A 13107-nucleotide genomic window follows, 5' to 3' on the forward strand; every position below is an offset into this window, starting at 1 on the left:
CACTCCTGGCAGGCTCAGGGGACCATATGGGATGTCGGGATTTGAACCACCAACCTTCTGCACGCAAGGCAAAAGCCTTACCTCCATGCTATCTATCTGGCCCCATTCAGGTAAATTTTTAAATGAAGGGGCCACAATGATAGTACAGGGAGCAGGTAAAGTGCTTGCCTTGCATGCAGCAATCTGGTTTCAATCCTCAACATTCCACATGAAGCCCCAACCGCAAAGTCGCATCCAGGAGTAATTCCTGAGTGGAGAGCCAGGAGTAACCTCTGACATTGGTGAGTGTGACCAGATAACCAAAAGAGAAAAGAAAAAGGAGAACGGCTGAATGCAGTAAGCTGTGTACAGTTTAGCCAGGCAGTAGTTCAAAGCAGTTCAAAGAGGGCCTAAAGTTGGCCCAACTAGGAAGCGAGAAAGGCAGCCGGGGGAATGCTTGAGCTCCGTGTGATAGATCCTAAGAGAAAAGGTCTGAGCTGAAATAAAACACACACACACCTACACACAAAATTTTCTCTCATAATTTTAATTGAAGCACTGCTATTCAGTTTTTAAAATCTTTCTTAAAAGCACCAAATTGTAACATCTAAGTCAATTTGGGGGGGTGGGGGGTAACACCATCAAGAACTTCCCTCCAGAATAAAAACGATGCTCATTCCTCCGAACAGCTGAATTTGAAGTCTATCAAAACAAAGAGGAAAAAAAAACACGACAACAACAACAAACAAATCCACGCAGAACAAAAGTAACAAAAATCACATTCTAGGGGTTCAGTGCATGGAGCAGCCTTTGCTGTGCTGCTGAATCATCCTTCAGCTGACTTTCAAAAAAACAACACCCTAGGTCATCAAAATATACATTTTTTCCATTGGTTCTTTTTAAATTAAAAATAATAATTAAAAAAAACTTGAAGGAATTGACCATCAATTGCCTAATTCATTTTGATGGCATATACAGCGCAGGAAGGTCAGGAAGGCTATTTTGCAGCACACGATTCGAAGGTCGAGCTCTTCAAGGTTTAGCTTTCTTCCAGACAGTGTAAAATACCCACCTGGTTCAGGGAGTCAAGGAATGGTAACAGGTCCTGCCCGGGAAAGCAGGCCACCCTGAAATGTGATTACTGGCCTACATCATGGAAAGATAGACAAGCACATTCTGGCTTAGAGCATCATGTTGAGGAGAGGCTGGGCAGGCTGCGGGCGGGTGGACAGAAGGGGGATATGATACAAAACTGTGCTCGTGTGGCTTTGAGATGGTTTGGGAGATTAGAGAGAATGATGGAGCACAGGAGAAACAGACCAGGGTGGAGGGCATGAGAGCTAGTCACAGAGAGAGAGAAGGGGGGAAAAGGAAAAGAAAGTAGAGAAACTGAGGGATGAGATGGAAGGATGGAGGGAGAAACAATGCAGAAGGTAGAAGCCTTTGCTATCAATGTTATCTAACAAGCGGTGTCTAAAATCTCACATGTCCACACTTGGCTGTCCGGCAAATGCTCTAGGTATGTGTGTGTAAGGCAGCTGATTCGGGGACAGGTGGCTGGGAATGATGTGGGAGCTTCCTGCTGCCATAGGCCCACAAATGTTGTGTTCATGTCCTCTGCGGGGGAACTGGGTGGGGTCCAAGCTGTGCAGCCTGTGGGCCCACAGCCAGCCATAGCAGCCCCGCATCCATGGTGTCTGCCCACAGCTACATACTCCTGTCAGAAAGAGAAGCTCCCTATCCAGTACCAACGAGCATCCTTGGCAGGGTCCTCCAGGCTCCTGACGGGGTTCTCAGGATCATGCTTAGGATGTAGGAACTCTGAAGAACACCACCATTAATGAAGCGGTGCCCAGAACTCATTTTAATGCTCACGCTGCACTGCAAATCAGGGTCAAGTGGCATGCGAAAAGGGCTATCAGAGAACTTTAATGCAAAAGGTGAGTGTTCTGTGAGGGTTTCCAAAGAGCTCAAGTGCACATCAAGACCCAAGGGTTAAGTGGTCTCAGGTCCCCACGTGACCAAGATGGGTAAGGAAAGGTGCATATCTGCAAGTCTACCCCATTCTGGGCAATGCTGAGAAAGAGGTTCTGGAACATAAAATCTCTGTAGGAGTTGTGGCAGGCCACATTCAGAGTTTTTCAGGGAATCAGGGGGACCGTCAAGTCCCTGCGAGATTATTCTGAAGTGCAAGCCTGGCTTGAAACCCAGAGCCTGCCACCTTTCCAGGTCAGTGCACTAATGATTGACAATCAATGCCAAAAGCATATCAGGGTATAACTGGGATGTACCATGTTCAACTAGCAGGGGGGGTTAATCTGCCCCCCAAGGGACATATGGTCCAAGGATACAATTCCAAGTATGAAGGGACACAGACGATTTCCTTTGAGAATTCCACAGGACAATACAGGCGCCCGAGCTGTTCTTCATAGAGCGACAGGGCTTCGGTCAAATTCACACAGTTGCCCTAAATCAAAAAAGAGAAAAGCAAACAATGGAATTGCTGCGACCTATGAGAGCTGTGCTCAGTGGCAGTTCTCACAAACGGGAACGAGATGGGCGCTCTGGACAAAAATCCATCTCCAAAAATGAGATAAGGCTTTTGTACTTTCACAAATTGCATTGGCTTCTATTTATAGATCCATTAGCTCATTATCCTTCTACCTCATTTACCAAGCCATTTCAAATTATTAGAGTATGAAGCAGGAGAAAGAAGTGAGACCAATTTTTCATTAGTGACACAGCCACTGTCCCAATACATGCAATTAGCCAATATTCATCCACATAATCCATTCAAGAGTTTTCCCAGTAAGTCCCTCTTGTGTTGAGAAATGAGTATCAAAAATATGTTCTTGATTTCCAGAAGTTTCCTAAGAGATTATAATACTGACACTGAACTATATTACTTCCCCATGTCTTATCCAAATTGGTGACTTATTTATTCTTTTTCCTTTCTTTAAAGGCATTCATCAGTGGCTTACAATATTATGGAGTTTCTGGATTCCATTGGGCTTTATACCTCAATGACCTATTTTTTGTTTGTTTTTGGGTCACACCCAAGAGTGCTTAGGGGTTACTCCTGTATCTGCACTCCTGTTGGGTGTTCAGTGGACCATATGGGATGCAGGGGACAAACATAAGTTGGCTGTGTACAAGCCAAGTACCCTACCCACTGTGCTATCACTTCAACCCCACTTGATGATCTATTTTAAGACATAAAAGAGCAAAAGGAAAGGCAAAGTATGTGGTTTAGTCATAGAGCGTTTGCCTTGCATGTATGAAGCTGTGGGTTTAGTCCCTAGCTGCAAAAATCAATCGATAAAAGTAAATAAAATAAGGTAACAAAAGTTCACTCAGAACATAAATACTACAGACGCACCCCAGGCTCACTCTGTGCTAACTGTTCTCTCTCAATTTCATTGCTCTAATTTTCCTCCTTTTCTTGCCACCACTTTTTCAGCCTCTGCATCAACTAGGGATGGTCCCTGTGACTAGGGTTCAAGTCAATTAAGAGGTGCTGGGAAATATCTTGGTTCTGAATAATTTGAATTAAATCATAGCATTGTGGTAGTTCCAAGCAGCCACTCTATAACCAAGGAGGAAAAAAACATGAAGATGATTTGATGCTGGTGGAAACGAAACAGAGGTGGAATGGACATAGAATGAGCCATTTCAGAGCACAGAAGTGGAACGGATTCCGCACTGGCCAGTTCTCCTGCAGTGTGTCTTGGTCTTTTATGCAATCAGGAATCCTAAGAAGCATTTGGTTTCAAGGCCTCCTCTGAGCCATTGAACATTAGAAAGAGCACTAGATTTTTGAGGTGAGGATTCCACTTCTTTTTTTTGGGGGGGGGTCACACCCAGCGGTGCTCAGGGGTTATTCCTGGCTGTCTGCTCAGAAATAGCTCCTGACAGGCACAGGGGACCATGTGGGACACCGGGATTCGAACCAACCACCTTTGGTCCTGGATCGGCTGCTTGCAAGGCAAACGCCGCTGTGCTATCTCTCCGGGCCCGAGGATTCCATTTCTTAATAACTTCACCCCTGCACTGGCGAACTGGTACAAATGGCTGCAGTTAGAGTGGATGTTTGGCAAGCAGGAATCCTAGGGCTCTCTCTATCCCTGGAACCACCTGATATACTCCCCAAAGAAGCCCCCTATTCCTCATAACATTGTTAATTATCAACTGATAGTCAAGTCTCATGCTTGAGAAAAATGATTCCCAAATGGAAGCAGCCTACTATGCACGAGTTCCTGGGGACACTTCAAAAACAACTCATTGTCCTGGAGCAGTTGGGTAGAGGGCCCAGGCGCTGCAAACTTAGTACCTGCACTCAGCATGACATAGCCCTGTCGGACCAGCCAGTTTAGTAACCCATCATCTAGGGTCCCCGATGGGATTTGACCAAAATGCCCTTGGCCAGCATATAATTTGCTTTCAACATCAAGTTCACTATGAGACTATATAAACACCACACGTGTAATTTAAGATTCACAAATAGCAAAGACAGCCTGGCTGTTTTTAGACTATATTCCTAACCGGGGAGGTGCTAGAATGGAAATACCACCAAGGTACACAGCTGGCTGAATTTTTCCCTTTTTTCCCTTCCTTCCACCACCAACACTGGCACCAAGCACTCTCATTAGCGGGCATATTGGGAGACATGACTTCCAAAGAATACGAGAAAAAAGCAGAAAACTTTCTAGTAGTTCTTCTAATGGGGCCCCAAACGCAGTTTAAATAAAAAAATTCACTACAAATAGAAGTCTACCAAAACTTCTAAACGGAAGTTTTGGGAGTAGCTTCCTTAATTAAGAGTGACACCCAGGGGCTCTAGCTGTGTATGTAGAAGGCCAGAGTTTGAGCCCCGACACCACACGGTCCCCAAACACAGGCAAGAGCAACCCTGAATCACTCAAAAATGTAATCCTTGGGCATGGAGAGATAGCACAGCGGCGTTTGCCTTGCAAGCAGCCGATCCAGGACCAAAGGTGGTTGGTTCGAATCCCGGTGTCCCATATGGTCCCCCGTGCCTGCCAGGAGCTATTTCTGAGCAGACAGCCAGGAGTAACCCCTGAGCACCGCCGGGTGTGGCCCAAAAACCAAAAAAAAAAAGTAATCCTTGAGCACTGTGGGTGTGTCTTACACCCAGTGCCCCGACAAAGATGTCAAACCAAAGTCTAATAGAGAAGTATTAAGCATTATGCTTGGGATTTAGGAGCAACAGTACAGTGGATGAGAAGCTTGCTTTGCATGCAGTTGACCAGGATCCTAACCCCAGCATTCCATACTGTTCCCCTAAGTCCAACAGGAGTGATTCTGGAATGCAAGATAGGAGTAACCCATGAGCACTCCTGGGTGGGTGGAAGAGAGAAAAAAAATAATAAAACAGGGGCCATAGTGGTGGCGCAAGCAGTAAAGCGTGTGCCTTGCACTCGCTAGCCTAAAAAGGAATGCAGTTGGAAGCCCGGCATTCATGTGGTCTCCCAAGCCAGGAACGATTTCTGAGCGCATAGCGAGGAGTAACCCGAGCATCACCGGGTATGGCCGAAAAAACAAAAACAAAAAAGAAGCAAACAAAAAGAATGAAACATTATATTAAGTTGGAGAAGAGCACCAGAAATTGAAATATTCCCTTCCGGAGGTTGGGGTGGGCGGAGAGCTAGTACAGGGATTAAGGCACTTGTCTTGCATGCAATTTAGCACTAAATATGATTCCCTGAGTATTATCAGGAGTGATCCCTGAGCACTGCTAGGTGCAGCTCCAAAGCATTCCTGGCTTGCTCCCATTTTAGGTGTGAGTAGGCAGGTGATACTGATTTTTTTTTCACTTTACAGATTTCAGCACAGTTAGAGTGGCTTTGAAAACTTCAGTGTTAACATGTAGACTCTCTGTACATGTCCAGAAGAATACGTCTCTAACAAGACCATTTTGATTAAGTTCCAACGCAAATAAAACTACAAATGATTTAGGAGATACTCGTGTGAAGCATCTAGAAAGAAAACAGCATGTCAATAACAGAACAACAGTAAAGAGGGTCACTCGGAGAAGGTGGGCAATGTTTAGGGAAGAGCTAGCTGTGCGGCAGGGCAGTACTGGTGATGTTCAGTTCTCCAAGTGGAATGGGGTGGGATTTGGCATCTCTTATAAGGAGGCCACAGACATAGTTTTGTGTGTTTTGCCCTTTAAAAGGAGGGGAGAAAAAAGGGAGGTCAACCCCAGGTCTGCTTCCCGGTCCCATGAAAACAATTCTGGATGCAAATTGCTAGAAGTGTACCCAGCAGCTTGATTCTCCCAGGCTGACCAAGCTGCAGTGACAGTGACACGAGTGACATGACACGCACCACTGGGAGATAAACATTCCGGCAGGGATGTGGTGCTTTCCACAATCACCAAATGACAGGCTGAACTTTTCCATCTGTCTTTCCCCTCACTGCAGAGAGGCAGCAGCAGTGGGCACACCTCAAGGGCAGCGTTATAAATGCATGCACCACAATGGAGGCACACAGGTCAACTCATTCACTCAACTGGTCACTCAAACCTTTAAAAAGGTTTCCGCTCAGAACAGCCAATGGGGTAGCAGGCTGGGAGATCAGAGAAAAAGGGAAGCCCCCGGGGGACTAGAGGGATCCAGTATAGCAGATCAAGCATTTGCTTTGCATGAGGCTGACCTGCATCAATGCATGGTTCTCCATCTCGTCGTCTAAGCCTGCCAGAAGTGATCCGTAAGCACAGAGCCGGGAGTTATAAGCCATGATCAGCGCTGGACGTTATCCCAAAGCAAAAAACAAAAGCGAAAATTTAAAAAGGGTAGCCATTGCAGGCAAATTCTCTCTGACCCCTCCCCTCTGCCCAGACAGAAGGCAGAACAGCAGATTCTCATCCAGTAGCTGGCTCTGACTAGAGACCAAGGAAAGCAAGGGAAGGGGTGGGGGGAGATGGGATCGTGGCTACAAACCACCAACTGGATACAGATAACATAGTTCAAGCAGCAGATTTCAGCACAGCAATATGTATACAAGACAGGATGGCAGAGGCCATTGCACACTGGAGGTGGGCAAACAGCACTGGGATGTGATAAGCATATTGTAACCTAGAACAGGCATTGGGGAAAGAAAAAAAGTAGTCATGCATAGCCAAAGAGAAGCAGGGACATTGGGGAGGAGCCTGAAACTGTAGAATATAAGCCCTTTAGATGGGCTTAGATGGTGGTGGATGGTGATGGAGGGATGAGAGGCCTTTCTCCTCCAACCCAGGCCATGCACTTGTCTGCCCCCCTGTTCAGCCGGTAGTTCTCAGGTGATCGCGGTGGGTAGGAAACTCACAGGCAGGCTTCTTCAGGAAATATCATCTGTATTCAGCCCTGGCCAACATGTGTGACCTGTCATAACCATTTACGCTGGATCCTTATTCAGTCCTGCATTCTAAGTTGTCTTTCAGTCATCTCTCCTCCTGCTTCCTTCCCTCCATCTCCATCCACCACCATCCAAGCCCATCCAAAGGGCTTTTATTCTACAACTGAGGCCCTGAACGTGGATTTGAACCCTGGACCCAGGAGGACAGCGATCATGGTGAGATTTCTGTTCTTGAGTTTGATTTTGGCTCTTTTCAGCTGGAGTGAGCCCAAAACTTTGGGCCACCATGTAGAGCCATTTTCAAAGATGGCCGAGACCCCTTCTGGGGGCAGAAGAGCAACTGAAACAAGGGTGGTGGAAGCTTGGATCACCCCCATCTAAGGCCCAGGACTGAGACTTGGTTGCAAAAATCCTTTTTCCAAAAAACTCAGCCTCCTCAGAGAGTGATGGAGGGCCTTGATTGGAAACGGACCAGGAAGAAAAATCTTCTCTAAATGGAGTGACTTACTGAATCATTACTTTCAGCATGAAAAATGGACTCCAGGGGGCCGGAGAGATAGCATGGAGGTAAGGCATTTACCTTTCATGCAGAAGGTCATCGGTTCGAATCCCGGCGTCCCATATGGTCCCCCGTGCCTGCCAGGAGCAATTTCTGAGCATGGAGCCAGGAAAAACTCCCGAGCACTGCCGGGTGTATCCCGAAAACCACAAAAAAAAAAAAATGGACTCCAACTTTGAAAATTTCGAACTGGACTCTCAGCTTGGATCATTTTGAACTCTGTACACCCAGATGCGCCCGGTGGAGAAACTGCGGCCGAGAAGCTTGCAGCGACAGCAGTTGCAGCGGCAGACAGCATCACTCTCAGCAAAAAGCACAGGACTGCTCCCACCTAGCACAGGCCACTCTTGCTGCGGTAAGCGGCAGGCGCACACTGGGACTCCGACTGGGCCTCGCCCTCCAGATCAGGAGATGGAACAGCACGAGCGGACCCAGCCCCAATCCAGCTGCAGGGGCTGGGACTCCATGGAAGTGAAGCCACATGGTGAGAGTGGCCTGGGAGAAGCCCCGTGCCTGGACAATTGGTGTTGGTGATGGGATAAAATTAGGAAGTGGTATAAAAATTTTAAAAAAGGAGTAAAGCCCAACTGAAAAATCTGATTTAAAACTGCCTGCATCTAACTTTGCTTCAGGTGTATCTCTTAATCTAAGTCATTTTCTTGCTGATTTAAATGTACTTTATAGTTTTCCATAGTTAATGTTCTTAAGTGCATAATATTTTACTGTGTATTTTGATATAGTAGCCTGTTTTCAAAATGTATGTTCTGTATAAATGTTCTTGTACTTTGTGTGTAGGGAAAAATTAAATAGGAACATGAAAGTTCCAGGATAAAATGCTTGGTTAAAATAGCATTAAGACATGTATGTAATCAAGGTGTTTAAATAAAATATATTTAAAAAAAAAGAAAATTACTCCTGAAAAAAAAATAGCATTAAGAGCAATAGGAACTAGGAAGTTCCAGGATAGTGCTTGGGTAAATAAGCATTAAGAAAATTTTAGGGGGCCCGGAGAGATAGCACAGCGGCTTGCAAACAGCCAATCCTGGACCAAAGGTGGTTGGTTCGAATCCCGGTGTCCCATATGGTCCCCCGTGCCTGCCAGGAGCTATTTGTGAGCAGACAGCCAGGAGTAACCCCTGAGCACCGCCGGGTGTGGCCCAAAAACCAAAAAAAAAAAAAAGAAAATTTTAAATTATAGGTGTATTTTGCAGAAAAGTTATGTTTATGCAACTTTGTTGCTATGGTAATATTACCCGCCTTTGGCTATAGGTGGAAGCCAGGAAAACAAAAGAGAACCTATGCTCTTTTGTTTTTATTTGATTTAAGAAAAAAAGGGGCAGATTAACCCCATACCCCATTCTTTCTGTGTAACCTTACCTACAAGAAAGACCTGCCCAATTCATGGGCTGGGTCTTTGGTAGGTAACAAAAAGATTTGGCCTGAGGGTCAAAGCAGATTTGCATGGATGGAGGATGGAGAAGGAAACAGGAGGAGAGATGGCTGAAAGACAATTTAGAATGCAGGACTGAATAAGGATCCAGCATAAAAGGTTATGATAGGCCACACATGTTGGCCAGGGCTGAATAAAGATGATATCTCCTGAAGAAGCCTGCCAGTGAGTTTTCTACCCGCCGAGATCATCTGAGAACTGCCGGCTGAACAGGGGGGCAGACAAGTGCGTGGCCTGGGCTGGAGGAGAAAGGCCTTTCATCCCTCCATCACCATCCACCACCATCTGAGCCCATCTAAAGGGCTTATATTCTACAGGAACCATCTACTTCAACTGAACAATTAAGTCCAACTTCTTTTGTATCCGAGTTCTGGTTACTAATCTTTCATACAATCCCCAGAACTCACGAATTCAGGCAACAACATGACAAGAGCAGCTGAAAAAGCCTTACGCTGGCAGCCTTTGTGGAACCAAGCTGCCAGGCATTTGGACTGCTATTTCTGCCACTTTCTCCAGAGGCCTACACCCATCAGTGCTTGGGAAAGGCTTCCAGGAACACAACTGACCCCCCCAAGCATGCTGTGAGAATATAAATGACTTTACCTTGAGCTTCCCAAGGTAGAATGCCAGGACAGCAATACAGTCCTATTGGGTAGGTGTTAGAAATGTGCACGGCTCTGGGTAAATATAATATAGTGCTTGGTAAAAGTCTGTAAAGGCCAATTGTGCAAAACCTGGATCACTACTACTTATGAAGAGGTTTTTGTTCTCCTTGAAGGCATTTCTCTTAGCCTTCCATACTGAGCTGGTAGTTCCCCCAAAAAGACAATATTTAAAATGCCCAACAATCACCTTTCCTTCCTAACTCTACCTGGTGTTTGATACAAATCTTTTGGTTTATGTTGAACCCAACTGCTTCCCATTACCTTTAGATGGTGCATGAGACTTGTGTCTATTTGCACAATCAAAAAATATCTAACACCTCTACTCGTGTCTAACCCAATCTAATGCATTTGGGTTATGTCTGTGAAAAGAAACACACGTGTCTGAGCAGGTTTCAGTCATAGGTCTACAAAGTCCACACTGGCCACTACTGTATCTATGATGTGCCAGGAAAGGTATCTGACTTTGCAGAGCAGAGCATCTCCACTGCCCCTTTGTAATGGTACCACTGCAGCCAAAATGCAGTGAATGACTGTGGTCAGATGTCACTAGTAAAAAGCTGAGTAAATTGAGTAAAGTCTTTTATTTTTTGGGGGGGGGGTTTTGGGTCACACCCAGCAAGCAGCACTTGGGTTACTCCTGGCTCTGGGCTCAGAAGTCACTCCTAGTAGGCACGAGAGGTCATATGGAATGCCGGGATTCAAATCACCACCTGCTGAATCATCTACGTGCAAGGCAAATGCCCTACTGCTGTGTTATCTCCCTGACCCAAAGTCTTGAGTAAGATTCTAAATGCAGTTTGCAGAAAACTACTTTTGCGGGGGAGGGAGTCAGGAATCAAACCCAGAGTCTCACACATGCAAGGCAAGTGCTCCACTATTCAGCTACATTTCCTCCCCCCTTGCTTTAAACAGTCAAGACTATAAAATAATGATTTATAACTTCAGGAAGAAAGAATCTACTTCCTGGCCTTGGCCTGTGCCTTGAAGTTCCTTGACACTTCTGCCAAGTGCCTGGCTGGGAATTAGTCCCCAGGTGTGGTGGAGGCAGCTTCTCCTTCATGTAGGAGGGAGAGAAGGGAAGGGAGCAGGGCCTGGAGCTGAATTCAAGGAGATTCTCTGGATTGCTAAATGGTTCTAAGCACAGTCCCAGAACTCTGGCAGGGACTAAAGCAAGAATTTGAGGCTACTTCCTGGCATGAAGACACTTGAAGGAGGGGAGCTTTTCCCCCTTGAAATGCTGAGTCAGGGGCCGACGAGCTGGCGCTAGAGGCAAGGTGTCTGCCTTGCAAGTGCTAGCCAAGGAACAGACCGAGGTTGGATCCCCCAGCATCCCATATGGTCCCCCCAAGACAGGGGCGATTTCTGAGTGCATAGCCAGGAGGAACCCCTGAGCATCAAACGGGTGTGACCCGAAAAAAAAAAACAAACAATAAAAGAGAAATGCTGAGTCAGAACAGGCGAAGGCTTGGAGGCCGATGTTTGCCTCACAAATGTAAGAGGCTCTGTTTGTGATTTCTAGTGCCTGGGCCAAGCACAACAACATGGCGCTGCAAGCCACTTTCAGCTCCAATGGATGTGTGCACCCCACAACTGAAGGCTGAACCACAGCAAGCACTACCTGGAAAGCAAGATGTACAAGCAGTGCAGTCCAGTGTACCTGCCAACCAGAAATGCACCCCAATTAGAGAGCATGACTCTGACAAGTATACATTTAAGCAGCACTAACACAATTGTGATCCACAGTGATCATCTCTCAATTAACTGAGGAAAACAACAATAGCACATGTGTGATCCCTGATAGGGGAAGAGAATCAGAAACAGTACTGCAAACCATGGTGCCTATAAAGGAATAAAAGAATGAAGGTGGGAGGTATCCACCATAGAGGCAGGCTTAGGGTGGGGATGGGATGATGGGAGACATTGGTGGTGGGAATTTAACACTAGTACAGGGATACATGGCATATTGCAACATTTTATGTCTGAAACTCAACTATGAACGACCTTGAACTCTATCTCTCAGTGATTTAATTAAAGAAATCAAGAAATAGAACATACAGTTTTACAATTCAAAATATATCTGTAAATTGAATCCTTACAGCTATAACTGCTAAAAATAAATATGGAAAGGAAGGGAAGGAAGGAGGGAGGGGAAAGGAAAACATGAAACCAGAGTACAGTACAGTCCTGCCTAAGTGCTGGTCTCTTCCACTGAATATAAATCAGGGAGTTTCTGTACCAAGTAAGGAAAGTGGATCATCAAGTAATTAGCTCTGCCAGTTACATTTGCAGAATTTTAAGTCCATTTGTAGAATAAATATGTAATATATCAAAAAATAGAAACTTCAGGCCAAAGCAATAGTACAGCATGTAAGGCACTTGGCTTGTACACAGTCTACCTGGGTTCAATCCCTGGCATCCCATATGGACCCAAGTCTGCCAGGAGTAATTCCTGAGCACATATACTGGAGTCAAGTCATTGGAAGTATTGGCAGGTGTGGCCCAAAAGCAAAAATCAAATTAAATTATGAAAATAAATTAAGGGGCCAGAGCGGTGACGCAGCGGTAAGGCATTTGCCTTGCATGGATCTGATCTAGCATGTGGCCTAGGACGGACTGCCATTCGGTCCCCCGGCATCCCATATGGTCCCCCAAGCCAGGAGTGATTTCTGAGCGAGTGTCACCAGGTGTGGCTCCAAAACAAAACAAAAAATATCAAGATGCGGGGCCGGAGAGATAGCATAGAGGTAAGGCATTAGCCTTGCATGTAGAAGGATGGTGGTTCGAATCCCGGCATCCCATATGGTCCCCCGTGGTGCCAGAGGCGATTTCTGAGCACAAAGTCAGGAGTAACCCCTGAGCAATGCCGGGTGTGACCCAAAAAACAAAACAAAAGAAATCAAAACTTCAAGCTTCATTGCAAAATTGTGGATCTGGGGCTAGAGTGCATGCCTGGTGTGTGGAGGTACTGGGTTTGGATCCGGATAAGTCTGGACAAGTGTCATCAGTACCAAGGTTAATGTTAGAGGGAATTGCCCCCAGGACTCCCTCAGTACGTACACACACACACACACACACACACACACACACACACAAAA

The 13107-nt window shown here is 45.9% G+C and overlaps 1 protein-coding gene across 1 annotated transcript in view; it reads right to left on the bottom strand.

Moving 5' to 3' along the window:
* Positions 1–520: 520 nt before the first annotated feature.
* The window catches only part of SMS (spermine synthase), a 64015-nt gene continuing 51428 nt past the window's right edge, over positions 521–13107 (bottom strand). The window contains exons 10-11 of the mRNA XM_049767444.1: positions 2331–2446; positions 521–1051 (exon numbers count right to left, since the gene is read on the bottom strand). Coding sequence (XP_049623401.1) covers positions 1012–1051; positions 2331–2446 — 156 coding nt within the window. The 3' untranslated portion in view covers positions 521–1011. The remainder of the gene's footprint in view (positions 1052–2330; positions 2447–13107) is intronic.

The sequence above is a fragment of the Suncus etruscus genome, chromosome X (genome assembly GCF_024139225.1).
Source record: "Suncus etruscus isolate mSunEtr1 chromosome X, mSunEtr1.pri.cur, whole genome shotgun sequence".
Taxonomy (NCBI): domain Eukaryota; kingdom Metazoa; phylum Chordata; class Mammalia; order Eulipotyphla; family Soricidae; genus Suncus; species Suncus etruscus.